Source organism: Scyliorhinus torazame, chromosome 2, assembly GCF_047496885.1.
Source record: "Scyliorhinus torazame isolate Kashiwa2021f chromosome 2, sScyTor2.1, whole genome shotgun sequence".
Taxonomy (NCBI): Eukaryota; Metazoa; Chordata; class Chondrichthyes; order Carcharhiniformes; family Scyliorhinidae; genus Scyliorhinus; species Scyliorhinus torazame.
Genome location: NC_092708.1, coordinates 43906641 through 43922449, shown reverse-complemented (window position 1 = coordinate 43922449; position 15809 = coordinate 43906641). Strand labels below are relative to the sequence as shown.

The following is a 15809-nucleotide window of genomic DNA, read 5'->3' as shown; positions in this document are numbered from 1 at the left end:
TCGTAGTGGGGGAGCCAAAGGCCAAGTCTGATGGGCTGAGATTGGCTTCGCCAAATTAGATTAAATTGGCTAAAAATGTTCAAAACTAACAAAGGAGGGAATCGCACATTGAACTATTGGGCAGCCTGTCCCCAGTATGTCTGTCAGTGATATTCTACCCAGAGGGAGAGCCCAGCAATGTTCCAGGGGGAAACTGGGGTAATTATCTGCATGGATGTGCCTTCACGAGTTAGGGTTCAAACCAAAGTTACCTCTACTGCGGGAGAAGCCGTTAGTGAATTACGACGCTCTCAAACGATCAGGATGTCCCCAGACCGACATACCTTATCAGGGACTCTGCGGAGATCCCTTTGTTGTACAATATTGTAAATAGTTCCATTGTTGTTGAGAGGGATGTGGTAGCGTGCCCCTTTAAGGAGGCGCTCTCTCGGAGGGTCACATGTCCCATAGGCCCAATCGGGCCGGGGCGCGCAAATCCTGGGATTGAATGTGGGTTTTACTGTTAACTAGGAGCTTGGAATTGTGGTAGCCTTTATCTAACTCTCTCTATATTGTTATTTGCCTTAATAAACCGTTTATTCGGTAATCTACTTAGTGGTCGCCAGCCTTTCAAGATACTAAATGTAATTCCTACATGATATCATTGAGTGACAGTGAAGCAATCAGTTTGAGCTGAAGGCACAAATTAAATAATAGGAGGAAATAAGTGTTTTAAACATAAAATATTCATGCAGTAAATAGATTATAATCCTAACGTCCCTGGCAAGAGGCTATAAAACATCTGAGATGTGTTATATATCTTCCCAACAGGCCATAGAAGCTCAGCACTGGAACATGGCCACAGCCACTTCAACCTCTCTCTTTCTCACTAAACGAGCCCTGTTAGCAAACCCCTCACAATGTGGTCGCTCACTTCGCTCTCTAATATTAATCGTTACCCTGTTCCTCAAATTCCAAGGAACAACTGCTATTTATCATCAGTCACCCTTGAAATAGCCGTCCCCTTTCAATAACTGCTCTGAGAGTACTGCATCCAACAGTTCTCATCCCCTCCTCCTCCAACAAGGTGTCACAAACCATATCCCAGGGTATCGTAAGACAGCGATTTGGTTTTCATGGACCTCCCCCATTGAGCAATCTTGCCAGTCCTCCTCCCTATAGCTACCTTCTGTCTTTCCTCCCCACTCAACTATTCTAACGCCACCAGGGTTATCTGTCCGCCCACATGTGTTTGCTGGCCCAGTCTCATTCCCTCCCAATCCTCCTCTCACTCCCACTCCCCATCCTATTCCTCCTACTCTTGTTCCCTGCTGCCTCACTCCCTCTTTCTTGCCCTTCCCTTCAAAAGGCATTTGATATTTTTCTTGCAGCACACGTGGCTCATCTGATTTATTAATATGTAAGGAGGCAGAACTAATTTATCATCTCCAGATCTGGGCACAATTTATGAATCATTTACGAGTCAGGAGAATTCATTAATTATTTGAAGACCAAGGTCGGGATATTTCATTATTTATAGGTCTCCATCTTTTATTCTAAAATAATTACTGCTTACGCTGGAATGATGTACATTTATGGAATTAAGGAAGAGGAGCCTATCTGGTCCACCGATTCTGCAGTAGCTCTACAAGGTCACGTATTTAAGTTCATATGTTTCTTGGATCTGTTACTTGATTTTTTTTACTGCAACATTTACAAGTAAAAAGGCAAAAAAGATAAGCAATAATATTAATATTAATGAACATGATTGTAGTAGAATAGCATGGTGCTAAGAACTTGGGGTGAAAATACTTTTTGTGTGACAGACAAACATGGTAAAAAGTGGCACCGTGAAAGGAAGTAATTAAGCTTTGTAGTACAGTCAGTATCTACTAAATGCGAGATTTTATTATATTATTTATGGGGCTGACTAAAAAGAAAATATTTATGACCCTAATAATAGGCCAGCCAGTCTAGGCTGCTCTGTCTTTCAATTAGATCCGAACCTTAACTCCATTTACCGGTCTTATTTTTCTGTCCCTTAATACTGTTGTCTACTAAAACTTGATAGATCTTTAAAGCTGAAGGACCCACACAGCCTTTTGGGGAGCAAATTTCAAATTTCTGCTACCCTCTTTGTGAAATGTGTGTTTTTCAGATTGCCTCATAAATGGCCGAGCTGTAATTTGTAAACAAAATTCATTCACGGGATGTGGGCATCGCTGGCTGGGCCAACTCTTATTGTCCATTCCTAATTGCCCTTGAGGAGGTAGTGGTGGTCCACCCACTTGAACCGCTGCAATCCCCGTAGTGTAGATGCATCCACAATACTGTTAGGCAGAACATTCCAGGGTTTTGAGCCAATAAAGGAATGGCAGAATAGCTCCAAGTCAGGATGGTGTGTGGCTTGGAGGGAAACTTCCAGATGGTGGTTTTCCCATGCATCTGCTGCCCTTGTCTTACTTGGTGGTAAAGGTCGTAGGTGTGGAAGGTACTGTCAAAAGAGTCTTGGTGAGTTGCTGCAGTGCATCCTATAGGTGGCACACATGGTTGCCATTGTGAATTGGGAGTAGAGGGAGTGAACATTTGTGGCTGGGGTGCCAATCAACGGGCTGCATTGTCCTGGACGGTGTTGAACTTCTTGAGTATTGTTGGAGAAGAATTCATCCAGACAGGTGGGGATTGTGCCTTGTAGATGGAGGAGAGGCTTTGGGGAGTTAGGAGGTGTAGAATTCCCAGTCTGTGGTCCGCTTTTGTAGCCACAGTATTTATCTGGCTAGTCCAGTTCAGTTTTGTTTTTGCCCAATGTTAATCCCCTGGGATGTTACTAGTGTGGGATTCAGCGATGGTACCACCATTGAATATCATGGGGAGATGGTTATATTATCCCCTATTGAAGACTGGCATCGCCTGGTACTGTGTGGTGAGAATGTTACTTGCCACTTACCAACGCAAGCCTGGATATTGCCTAGATCTTGCTGCATATGGGCAGGGACTGCTTTTTAGATGATGTACCTTTTCTCTTGACTCCCCATCAGAGAAAATCCATATCTACCCTGTCAAATCCTTTTACCTTTCAATATTTTGATCAGACCACACCCACAATCACCTGTGCTCCAGGCAAGTTTATACAATCTATTTTGATTTTTGAATCATGCTTGTGATAGGTATAGAATAGGCTACAGAAAAGTTGAAGCTAGTTACAGACCTGTGAGGCTCTCTCCTTCGTTTTCCACCCGGCGCCTCTGCATTTCCACAACCCGCCTTTGGATGCCCCGGTAGCTAATGTCACTGAAGTCTTGCATGTTCTTCTTCACACGCTCCGTGATAGGATCGGTAACTACAGGTGTGAAGCTTCCCTTAGTCTTCTCGAAGTCTTCATGGTATTTCACCTTCAAAAATTGGAAAATACTTAGCAAAAGAAGGAATTTTTTGGCCCTTCTTCAAGTTTGTCAGTCATGTAAACCAGCCATAAAAGCCAGCATCTCCAACAAGAGACACCACTCCCTCAACACTCTGAAAGACACTCTCATGTCCCAGAGTGCTGGACTCTACACAATGTTCCCCTAGTGAGGAAGAATACTACCAAGTAAGACCAGGTGACAATTAAAAAGCAACTAATTTCAATGCAGTGGGGCAGACAAAGTTGCACGTTCAAATACTGCACCAAATAGCACCTGATCTAAGCTGGAGGAGAAGGGAAAACGCAAGCAATATTCATTACGGAGCCATCACTAGCAGCTACAGCAGTATGGAAACTGGTGCGGGAGCTGGCTATGCACCGTTACTCTTATAGTTGCAGACGTAGGACAAGTGGACAAAGAAAATTGGAATTTCAAAACTTTTCCCACAACAAAAAATAAGGAAAACACAACCATAAATACATATGCTTTCTACTTTATTTTCTACTATAGTTCATTTTTCTACTTATTATATTTTGACATTCGATCCTGTTATGGATATCTGATTCCATAATTCAAGTGTTCTGATTTTTGGAAATTATACTTCAAAGAGAACCTTTGTTTATTTAATTAGGTTAGAATTAGAAGCAGGAAACATAAACAGTGGGCTATTTTTCCTGAGTCGCTTGGAGACAAAATGTCTACATTTGTTTTAATAAGGAATTTAAATTATTCCCGCAGTTCCCAGATCAAAATTGCTTCACAGCTCCAGGGTCCCAGGTTCGATTTCGGCTTGGGTCACTGTCTGTGCGGAGTCTGCACATCCTCCCCGTGTCTGCGTGGGTTTCCTCCGGGTGCTCCAGTTTCCTCCCACAGTCTAAAGATGTGTGGGTTAGGTGGATTGGCCATGATAAATTGCCCTTAGTGTCCAAAATTGCACTTAGTGTTGGGTGGGGTTACTGGGTTATGGGGATAGGGTGGAGGTGTTGACCTTGGGTGGGATGCTCTTTCCAAGAGCCGGTGCAGACTTGATGTGCCGAATGGCCTCCTTCTGCACTGTAAATTCTATGATCTATGATCTATAAAACAGTTAAGAGTACCTTTATGAATACGCTCAGTGGAACTAGGGAGTCTGTAGAGCAGGCAATTATATCCATTAGAGATACAAATTAATCACGTGGGTCACAAATATCAAAGGGGCTGTTGTCTACATTTCTGTTTGAAACATCCTGGGATGCCATGTTGCCATGCAAATGGGCTGTGGGATTAGGGAGGATTATTTGGTTTAATTTATGTGTGTGTATTTTGCTCATCCCGTGAAATGCAGCTGGGAGTTCAAGTTCCATTTGGAGATAGAGGGCTGAATTCTCCAAAAATGGGGCTATGTCCCCACGCCGGTGTAAAAACACTGGCGTTTTACTCCCCGGTTTCCTGCAAAAAGTAAAAGGCTTACCAGCAGGGGGCTAGTAGGGACTCGGGGAGCTTCACGCAGCGTTGGCTGCAGATGCGGGCCTCCCACCTCCGGTTCCGAGTCTGTGCATGCGCATGGCGGCGGCCTCCAACGGCCGCGCCGCGCCAACACCAACGCCACAGCGGACATGGACCGCAGACCAAAATGGACAATGTAGGCCCCCTTGCTTGGCCGCGCCCCACTGCATCAGACCAGCCTGATCGCTGCCCCAGCCACCCATAAGACCACCCCCCCCCCCCTGGTGCTTTACCCCCGCCCTTCACCAGGGCGGTCGCGAGAGCGGCGCGGGGCTGCGGACAATCCAGCCCAGAGTTTATGGGAGAAGAGAGGCTGGAACATTTGCCTTGTTTGGAACTAGAGGGAAAAAAATCTATGATAACCCCCATAGTGAAAACAAGCAATTAGTTTGAAGAATGCAGTGAAGCCTATCCTTGAGTGGGGAAGTCGACAGTCGTGAGGTTTTGAAGAAAGAGTGGAGGGTCCCTTAGCAAAATGCTAATGGAAGGATTCTATGAAATATTATCCTCAGCGAATAGATGGAACACTGAGGAGAAATTAAAGTGAATTCTGGAGAGCTGTGGCATACTTGAAGTACTTCAAAATGTATGATGAATGCACTCTTTAAGTCTTAACAATCTATAGTATTAAGTTAGGAGTGCCCTATGTTTAATTTTTTATGATAGCAAAATTTATTTTTGTTTAAAAATGTGAAATCTTGTGGCACAATTTCTATCAGTTAATCACTTGGGGCTCAAATTTCTCTTTAAATGATAATGATCTCTATGGAATGGGCTTCATCACCGATTTACAGAATTAAATATGCTTCATGAGATTTTTTGGCAATGTGCCCCATCCAAGAGCTGCAACTAATACAAATGCTTAATTGAAAGAATAACACCAAAGTTTTGAGGCATCTATGACTAACAACTAGAAAGGAACACAGTGGCAGTCAATACCGTTGATATGATCCGCTGAGAATCCCGCACACGTCTCATCTCCGGTGTATCCAGCACATAAGACGCCCTCCCTTGTATTTGTTTGCGGAAACTGTCAGAATATAGGACCTGGAAAAGCAAGGAACAAATACTGAATGGAATCTCCTTGAATAGGACATCTCATTCCTCCACATTCACTCTCCTAGGTACACTGCAATGGAAGTTCTAAAAGAGATAGCTGAGGAGATTGTGGAGGCATTAGCGTTCATCTTCCAGAAATTACTTGAGGCAGGAAGGGTCCCAGAGGACTGGAAAGTGGCTAATGTAACACTGCTGTTTAAGAAGGGAGGGAGGCATAAGACGGGAACTTATAGGCCAGTTAGCCTGATTTCGGTCATTGGGAAGATTTTAGAGTCCATTATTAAAGATGAAATCACGGAGTACTTGGAAGTGCATGATAAAATATGATTGCATCAGCACGGCTTCATCAAGGGGAGGTCATGTCTGACAAATCTGTTAGAGTTCATTGAGGAAGTAACAAGAAAGTTAGACAAAGGAGAACAATGGGCGCAATTCTCCGATCGGGAGTCTAAGTGCCGACGCCGGAGTGAAAACCAGAGTGTTTCACTCCGGCGTCGGAGTCCGCTCCCAGCCCCCTATTCTCCCGCCCCCGGGGAAGCTAGGAGCGGCACCGTGTCATTTACGCGCGCCGGGCCTTGGTGCCGCATAAAAGCGGTGGCACTTAAATGACGTCATCCTCCCCGAGGCCGCCCCGCAAGAAGATGTCGGATGGCTCTTGTGGAGCGGCGGAGGAAAGGAGGTCCTCATTCAGAGAGGCCGGCCCCCATTTGAGCCCCCCCCCCCCCCCCCCCCGGTGCAGGGACCCTCCTCCCCCCCTCCCACAGGCTACCCACCCCAGCGTTCCCATGCTGTTCCCGCCGGCAGTGACCAGGTGTGGATGACGCCGGCGGGAACCTGTCGTATTGGGCAGGCCGCTCGGCCCATCCGGGCCGGTGATTCTCCCAGCGGCCAGCCGTGATTCTCGCCGCGCCGGTTTGGGGGGGGGGGGGAGAATCGCATGCGGGCAGCGGGGCGGCATGGCGGGACACACATGGTGCCCCAGCGATTCTCCCACCCGGTGTGGGGGGGGTGAATTCCCCCCGTGGTTTATTTAGATTTCCAGAAAACTTTGACAAGGTGCCACATAGGAGACTGTTTAATACGTTTAGAGCCCATGGTGTTCAGGGCAAGATCCTGGCATGAATAGAAGATTGACTGACTGGCAGAAGGCAGAGAGTGGGGATAAAGGGGTCTTTTTCAGGATGGCAGCCGGTGACCAGTGGTGTGCCTCGGGGTCTGTGCTGGGATCACAACTTTTTACAATATACATTAATGATCTGGAAGAAGGAACTGAAGACACTGTTGCTAAGTTTGCAGATGATACTAACGCCTGCAGAGGGACAGGTAGTATTGAGGAAGCAGGTGGGCTGCAGAAGGACTTGGATTGGCTAGGCGAGTGGGCAAAGAAGTGGCAGATGGAATACAATGTGGAAAAGTGTGAGGTTATGCACTTTGGAAGGAGAAATGGAGGCATAGACTATTTTCTAAATGGGGAAATGCTTAGAAAATCAGAAGCACAAATGGACTTGGGAGTCCTTGTTCACCATTCTCTTTAGGTTAACGTGCAGATTCAGTCAGCAGTTAGGAAGGCAATTCATGTCATATTAGCATTCATGTCAAAGGGCTAGAATACAAGACCAGGGATGTACTTCTAAGGCTATATAAGGCTCTGGTCAGACCCCATTCGGAGTATTGTGAGCGGTTTTGGGCCCCCGTATCTAAGGAAGGATGTGCTGGCCTAGGAAAGGGTCCAGAGGAAGTTCACAACAATGATCCCTGGAATGAAGAACTTGACGTATGAGGAACGGTTGTGGACTCTGTACTCATTGGAGTTTGGAAGAATGAGGGGGGATCTTATTGAAAGTTACAGGACACTGCAAGGCCTCGATAGAGTGGACGTGGAGAAGATAATTCCACTTGTAAGAAAAACTAGAAGCAGAGGACACAATCTCAGGCTAATGGGACGATCCTTTAAAAATGAGATGTGGAGGAATTTCTTCAACCAGACGGTGGTGAATCTGTGGAAATCTTTGCCGCAGATGGCTGTGGAGGCCAAATCACTGTGTGCCTTTAAGACAGAGATAGATATTACTTGCCATTTTTGCATGTTATGAGTCCTTTAATTTATAACTGCAAATGCAAGAAAAAGTTCAAAAGTCATTCCCTTACCCAATGTCAAACTTATTTTTAAATCTGAGACAGGTATTCCCCTCTGTCCTGTGCCAATGCCACCTCATTGACACAAATTGTCTGATTATCCCATCATCCTTTACAAAAAGCACCGTCTCCTGGATTGGCACTGCCACAGTTTATCAGGTTGATATTGCACAGTGCAGGGGCCTTAATACCATTATGACAGCCCACCAAATGGGCAGCACAGTGGCGCAGTGTTTATAATAATCTTTATTGGTGTCACAAGTAGGCTTACATTAACACTGCAATGAAGTTACTGTGAAAATCCCCCAGTCGCCACATTCTGGCGCCTGTTCTCGGGGAGAATTCAAAATGTCCAATTCACCCAACAAGCACGTCTTTCAGGACTTGTGGGAAGAAACCGGAGCATCCGGAGGAAAGCCACGCAGACACGGGTAGAACGTATAGACTCCACACAGACACTGACCCAAGCCGGGAATCGAACCCCGGTCCCTGATGCTGTGAAGCAACAGTGCTAACCACTGTGCTACCATGCACTGTAGCACTGGTGTCTCATGGCGCTGAGGACCCGGGTGCGATCCCGGGCCCGGACCACTGTGCTTTTGGAGTTTGCTCATTTTCCCCGTATCTGCGTGGGTCTCACCCCCACTACATGACAGTCCACCAAAGAACGGCATCTTTTATTTTCTCTAAGGAATGCTTGAGGAGAACTAGAGCAAATAATTTTGCTGAGTGCAAGAATTTTGGGTTATTCGGACATGAAATCCAGAAGATGCTACTGAAGCAGAGAACATAACATCTAAAGGAAATAAAAAAACGAATTGAAAAGGTACAGTATAAAAAATATGGGAAAAGTGCATGGAAATGGGTTTAGAGTAGCCAACACCTGTTGATGGACTTTGGTATGGAATGTACTTCTGGACCTTTCTCCATAAACAGATGCTGGAAAGAAGCTCATACTAAATGTCATCATTCTGCTTCAATGTCTGCAACAATATACCAGGTATGGTTGTAGAGACACGGGATTTATTGGGCCTTAAAAATGCAATTGGACACTGAGGCCGGGGTGAGGTCTGGTGAGTACAATGAAAACCCATTGCCTCATCCTTCACTTTCCTCATATTCTTTCACAGTTTCATCCCGTGAAGTGCAGACCAAGAGGTCTCTTAGCAGGGACCTCCCAGTGAGAGACAAAACAAAATACCGAGAGCGGGCGGGGCCATGAAACAGCCAGCTAGTTTTCACAAGCATATTGCTCTCTTTTCTGCATGATTATAGTTCCTATGTTTCCCATAATGGTCCTCTCTTTAACTTCACAAAGCTGAAGTGACCAACAAGCAACCCAATAGCAACACCGCTGTCAAAGGTGTCTTCCTGTGTTTCCCTTCTCACACTGACAAATTGGTTGAATTCAAAGGGTATTAGTTAGAAGCCCCACATTGTTCCACCAAATCATTTTAATTTTTGTCAGTGGGTCTTTGGAGTACCAGCCGTTATAGTGGTCAATATGGTATTAAGAATGAGAGAAGAAGAAAAAAGCATTAGAAGAAATGGGGGGGAAAGTTAGAGTTTCTTAAAGTTGCAGAAAATACCGAGCTAATGTTTTCTTGATTGCGTTTAACGCGCAGCATCTCTGGTGTGTACACCACAGCGGTCCCTTTCCCCAGGTTTTCTTTGTACAAGACCTGCAGAGGTAAAGCACCCAAAATAAAAAGGTGAAAATTCAAAGTCTTCCAAGAACACGTTCAAAACGCAACAGAAATAAAACTCATAAGGAGGTTCAAAGTGAAGTGAAGAGTAGTTAAAAAAGGTCAGGTGTTAAAAAAAATTAGTTTCCATTACAATAAAACAAAATGGCTTTAGTGAAAAGGTAGTGAATGAGAAAAGAAGGCAGGACTATGCCAACCTTTGGTTTCTGAAAACGGAATTGCCAGATTCTTATTAGAATTGCTGTTCAAGAGAACATTCAAAAACATTTAGAAAAATATTAATGCTCTTAGCATATTATTGTACAATAACATCTTAAATTAAGAGGTCGCTGAATCAGGGATATCTTGAATCACGATTATTCTGGAGGTTAAGAAAAACAGCATTTGCATTGACCTTAGGGAAAGACTGCAGATGGAACAACAACATGCAGATATTTTTAATGAACAGCGGTTCATAATTTCCTCAATGTGAATAGCTTAAATACAGGGTCATAATAATAATAATCTTTATTGTCACAAGTAGGCTTATATTATCAATGCAATGAAGTTACTGTGAAAATCCCCTAGTCGCCACATTCCGGCGCCTGTTCGGGTACACAGAGGGAGAATTCAGAATGCCCAATTCACCTAACAGCACGTCTTTCTGGACTTGTCTGAGGAAACCGGAGCACCCGGAGGAAACCCACGCAGACACGGGGAGACTGTGCAGACTCCACACAGACAGTGATCCAAGCCGGGAATCGGACGCGGGTCCCTGGGGCTGTGAAGCAACGGTGCTAACCACTGGTTCACTCATCTTTTGATTCAGGAAATTTGATTGCTGATTCTCCTCATCATGTTTTATCTGTGTGCACTGCCGTGCATGCTTAAGATCATTTCAAACCCAAACTGGTGCAAAATGGGACAATCTGAAACTTGACAGGCACTTGTAAGCCAGTTAAGCTCACAGCAACTTCAGAACATCTTTATGCTGATGAAAGAGCACTAAAATTTAATGTTGTGCAGTATAGAGTAAAGGAAAACGCACGGGGACTGAAGATGTGGCTTGAACAGGCCCAACATTGAGAACTGAATTTAAGAGCGAGTTCAATTCTTAAATTTCAACCCACCACTGGATTCAAAGGAACCAAATCCAACAGAATGCTAATTCTGAAACGGACAGCATTGCTGACTGCTACCTTTGACCTTTGCGTAATCTTTGAAGTTAACTTTTTAAAAAAGTAATTTGAAAATAACCCACAAGCCTGAAGGCAACCTTGCGTTTCTCATCACAGAATCTTTAAAATTGACACAGTCCTGTCCCGCGTAAGCTCCACAAAAATCACACATTTCAGAAAACACATCAGGAAAATGTAAATATAAACACACACGATGGTGAAGCAAGTGAAAACAAAATTGAAATTGTATGACTTGTGTTTAGTGTTGTGGAAAGGTGAAATCAGAGGGAGTCAAAACCAGCAGCTACCGAGCTGATGTTCTTCTGTGTTTCTTTTACACGCTTCACCTCGGGCAGGTCAGAGATTGCAGTTCCTTTCCCAATACATTCCCGGTACTTAATCTACAGAGTGTGTAGATCAGAAAAAGAAAAGGACAAGCTGTCAGCACATGACAAACAGCAACACATAGACCATCACAAACCGCAACAAGTTACACAGTTCCAATAAAAGGGGAGTTAAACTGGTGAATTAGATTATGTTATTGAAACACCGCTTAACTATTCTCAAAACAGTCATGGATTATCAAAAACACCGGGGGAAAGGTAATCAAACTTGCTGAAATTCAATGTGATGTCCACATGAAATGAAGCACATAAAAAATGAAGGATTGTTAGTTAGAAAATAGAAAATTGGTTAGTTAAAATCAAACTTAAATGCTAGCGCAGGTGTATTGTTTCAAGTTACACGTTTGGTAAAATGGTCACCGTAAAGGTCACAGCAAAATTCCTCATGCTTCCATCCCTGAAAATAATGTCCCAATCGTGCCCAACAGTGCCTTCCAACATGAATCTTGGTGCAGATTCTCAGTATTATTGCACCTTTTTGGTACATGGCAAGCCCCACTTCAGGCACATCTCTGGACTGACTGACTTATCCCATAGTTACCCCAGACCCCAGCAATTAAACGGTCACGGGGGAGATGGGGATTGCCCATAACCCTCGGCCCATCTATAGTCTCTTTTTAAAATTTAGTGTCCAATTCATTTTTTCCAATTAAGGGGCAATTTAGCGTGGCCAATCCATCTACCCTGCACATCTTTGGGTTGTGGGGGTGAAACCCATGCAAACACGGGGAGAATGTGCAAACTCCACACGGACAGTGACCCAGGGCTGTGATCGAACCTGAGACCTCGGCACCATGAGACAGTAGTGCTAACCACTGCGCCACCGTGCTGCCTGGCCCATCCATAGTCAAAAACAGTGAAACCAAACTGCAATTTCATAGAATTTACAGTGCAGAAGGATTCGTCCATCGAGCCTGCACCGGCTCTTGGAAAGAGCACCCTACCCAACCCCACACCTCCACCCTATCCACATAACCCAGTAACCCCACCCAACACTAAGGGCAATTTTGGTCACTGAGGGCAATTTATCATGGCCAATCCACCTAACCTGCACATCTTTGGACTGTGGGAGGAAACCGGAGCACCCGGCAGAAACCCACGCACACACGGGGAGAACGTGCAGACTCCGCACAGACAGTGACCCAAGCCGGGAATCGAACCTGAGCCCCTGGAGCTGTGAAGCAATTGTGCTAACCACTATGCTACCGTGCTGCAATGATTTTACTCTGCGAAGGTGCAAGCTGCTGGACAGGTAACAATTTCAATGATGGGGCCCATGAGTGGGTTTTGTAGAAGCCGGTATGCCTCCTACTCGTTCAGTGTACCAGCTGCCACTAATACGCAAGGTCACACTCCAGACTCACAAGGAGGAACCCTTGCTATATCGAGTCGCCACCTCTGGTCCCAGTCTCTGCTTGCCTTATAAGGGACAAACAGAAGACCCACCCCTTAAAACAGAGCCGAGAATCTCCCATAAATAGTGGGCATACAGAGAAACCATGGACGCAATCCAGTGGCCACGCAGCACCTGAGAAGCAGCTACCAGCAGCGCAGCATGGCTGATGAAAGCCGGGAGAGCCTGCTCCCGGGATCTACCTGGCTCGGAACGCCTCGCGAGATCCAACGTGATCTTGTAAGACATTATGATGTAAATCCCACTCATTGTGGACGGGGTCGCTTTTTGGCAAATCTGCATATTAGAGGGAGACAGCTAATCTCACGCTAATGTGCAGATTCCGGAGGTACCTGCCGCTTCGGGATTTATCCTCTTTGCCTCAGAGACCTCGGTGAGCGTAGTTTGGTCTTTGTCTCTACAAACAGGGTACCAGATGGAACAGCACTCGTGGGGGTCTCCCAGGGGATCGGTGGCCCCCAGATGCATGTCATTTGGGCAGGGTGGTGACACCTGGGCACCCTGGCAGTTCCAGCTGTGTGCCAGCCTGGCACTGCCAAGTCACCCAGGTGGCACTGTAAGCTGGCAGGGGCACTGCCAGGTTGGCACTGCCAAGGTGCCAAGCTGGCATTTTTTGTGTGAATGCGATTAGCCTGGGGGTGCCCCCATAGTGTGTTTGGGTTGGGGGGTCGGTGATTGCTTTGGGGATTTCGGACATCGGTACGCCATCTCTCGCTACGCGAGGGAGTTCCGGCGAGCCGAGTCTACAAAACGGAGCCATGTGCAGCCTCGGCCACGCATTCCCCCCTGAGGCCCCTTGTACAATATGAGTCACACCGTGAGCGCCGGGGAATACACGGCTAAATGTGCTCGCTATGGGACTTTGTTCCCAATTAGTTGATTCGCGCCCCATGTTTTACCATTTTATCAGCCAGTTCTGCCAGAGATGCAGAAAGAGATTGTGAAAAGCAGTATGGAATAACCTCCTTGGCCACCACTCAGATATATTGCAATGATTGCTAAAAATAGTTACGTGAAATGTAATTTTTCAGTAAACATTCTAGTTTGCAAGGCCAGTTAAATTAAAGGCAGCTTCTTACAATTCAGGTTAATGGTGAATCGCTCTGAAAACTTTGAAACTATGAATCACAAGAATTATGCAGGTACGTGCGATTCAAATATTTGAAACTGGAGATCTCTCTGATTCTGAAGATTTAGATTCCAAAACATGCTCTGACTGATTTTGTACTTAAAGCCTTTAGGTTATTTGGCATGTATTTCAGGTGTGATGTGCAATAAAGCTGCGTTGCTGTTGCTTTAACTTACTAATTATGGTTTGTTACAAGGAAGACCAGGCCTGCCAACATACCCACTTAATGCCTGGCATCCTTGTTACCTCACAGTGAAATCATTCTCTCTTTTTTTTTTGCAATTTAGAGTACCCAATTATTTTTTTTTCCAATTAAGGGGCAATTTAGTGTGGCCAATCCACCTAACCTGCGCTTCTCTGGGTGGTGGGGCGAAACCCACGCAGACACCGGGAGAAAGTGCAAACTCCACACAGACAGTGACTCGGGGCCGGGATCGAACCGGGTCCTCAGCGCCGTAGGCAGCAATGCTAACCACTGCGCCACCATGCTGCCCGAGGGAAATCATTCTCAGAGAGCCACAAATCCTGAGTTAGTTCCACATATGTTAAAAAAAGTTAAACAGATTTCAAGTATCATGAGGAAAGAAACGTTGCTATTAATTTCAGAAGTACATGTTTCGAACATTAGGAGAAATCTGTTAAAATGACATCGGAGAGTAAACTGTGCAAGGAGGAATCTGTAAAATCGTGTTTTAGTGCTTTAGTGTTTTAGGAAGGGTTTTAGTAGTAAGGGGCTTGGACTGTGGGTTAACACAGGAATAAAACCAACAGCTACCGAGCTGATGTTCTTCTGGGTCTCCTTCACACGCTGCACCTCAGGCAGGTCAGAGATTGCAGTTCCTTGACCAACATTTTCCTTGTACTTGATCTACAAAGTGTGCAGACCAGGGAGGAAAGGACAAAGCGTCAGCACATGACAAACAACAACAACCTGCATCTGCATAGAATGTGAACGTAGCCAAAGGCCCCAATTGCCCTTCAGGGGAGCAATTATCAAACAAAGTTTGACACAGGGTTACATAAAATGCTAAGCGACGAGAACAAATCTTGATGAAAGAGGTATGTTTTAAGAGTGTCTTTACATTGGAAGAAGAAATAAAGAGACAGAGAGGCTAAGGGAGGAAATCCAGAGCTACAAAAACACATAAGACTTCACACAAACAATGTCAGGTCACAGGCTGTAGCACATGAGAGGTTGGATTGGCCTCGTGGACAAAGGCAGCAGCCAATTTGGTACTGACTCATACAGACCAGAAAGCATCCATGATTTAATTCCCAGTATGTAATGAGTAGGAGCCATGGCAACAATTGAAGAGCTACAATTAACCTCACTGCCACTGGCAATGGGAAGGAAAAATTGAGCAGGGAGGCCAATGCTGATGTCCGTCCAGCGGAATCCTCTTCTGCAAAGTCAGGATGAATCTTTACAGTGATGCTTCCACAGTCGAATTGCCAATTTAAGTGCAAAGCTCACACACCTAGGATGAAGCTGGCTGCCCGGGCCTGAACATAAAACTGCAGAATTTGGAGAGCTCAAAAATCAATCTGGATTCAAAAATCTTTTTAGAAAATCTTGTAAGTTCTGATTTGATGATAATCAAAGTATGGGGCTTAATATTAACTTTGTGTTTCTGATTCAATTGCCATAAATATTTTAAAGCCTGTTTTCCTGCTGGCTTATTGAAAACTGTTTAATTCATGCTACTGATGCAATATTCATATTGTCTCATATTGCTCTTTTTTTCTGTTTCACTACACTGCATCGCAAGATTTCACAGAAATTTGCTTACACAAGCTTGCCCCTCTCATTGAAATCTAAACATCAAAATTGATAAAACTTCATGCAGAAGCCACAAAAAAGTTTCAAGAATTTCAAAAATGGTTACATCAATTTTAAGAAAGACTGGAAAAAAGCAACGTCAGTTGTGTTTAGTGG

The 15809-nt window shown here is 45.0% G+C and overlaps 1 protein-coding gene across 50 annotated transcripts in view; it reads right to left on the bottom strand.

The window, feature by feature from the left end:
• The window catches only part of neb (nebulin), a 376446-nt gene that overhangs the window by 9623 nt on the left and 351014 nt on the right, over positions 1-15809 (bottom strand). For 35 of the 50 annotated variants that reach the window (XM_072470732.1, XM_072470803.1, XM_072470771.1 and 32 more), the window contains 5 exons: positions 14649-14741; positions 11235-11327; positions 9653-9745; positions 5808-5915; positions 3188-3371 (listed from right to left, as the gene is read on the bottom strand). In XM_072470732.1, coding sequence (XP_072326833.1) covers positions 3188-3371; positions 5808-5915; positions 9653-9745; positions 11235-11327; positions 14649-14741 — 571 coding nt within the window. The remainder of the gene's footprint in view (positions 1-3187; positions 3372-5807; positions 5916-9652; positions 9746-11234; positions 11328-14648; positions 14742-15809) is intronic. The other 15 variants (XM_072470804.1, XM_072470838.1, XM_072470834.1 and 12 more) reach the window with 2 other exon arrangements.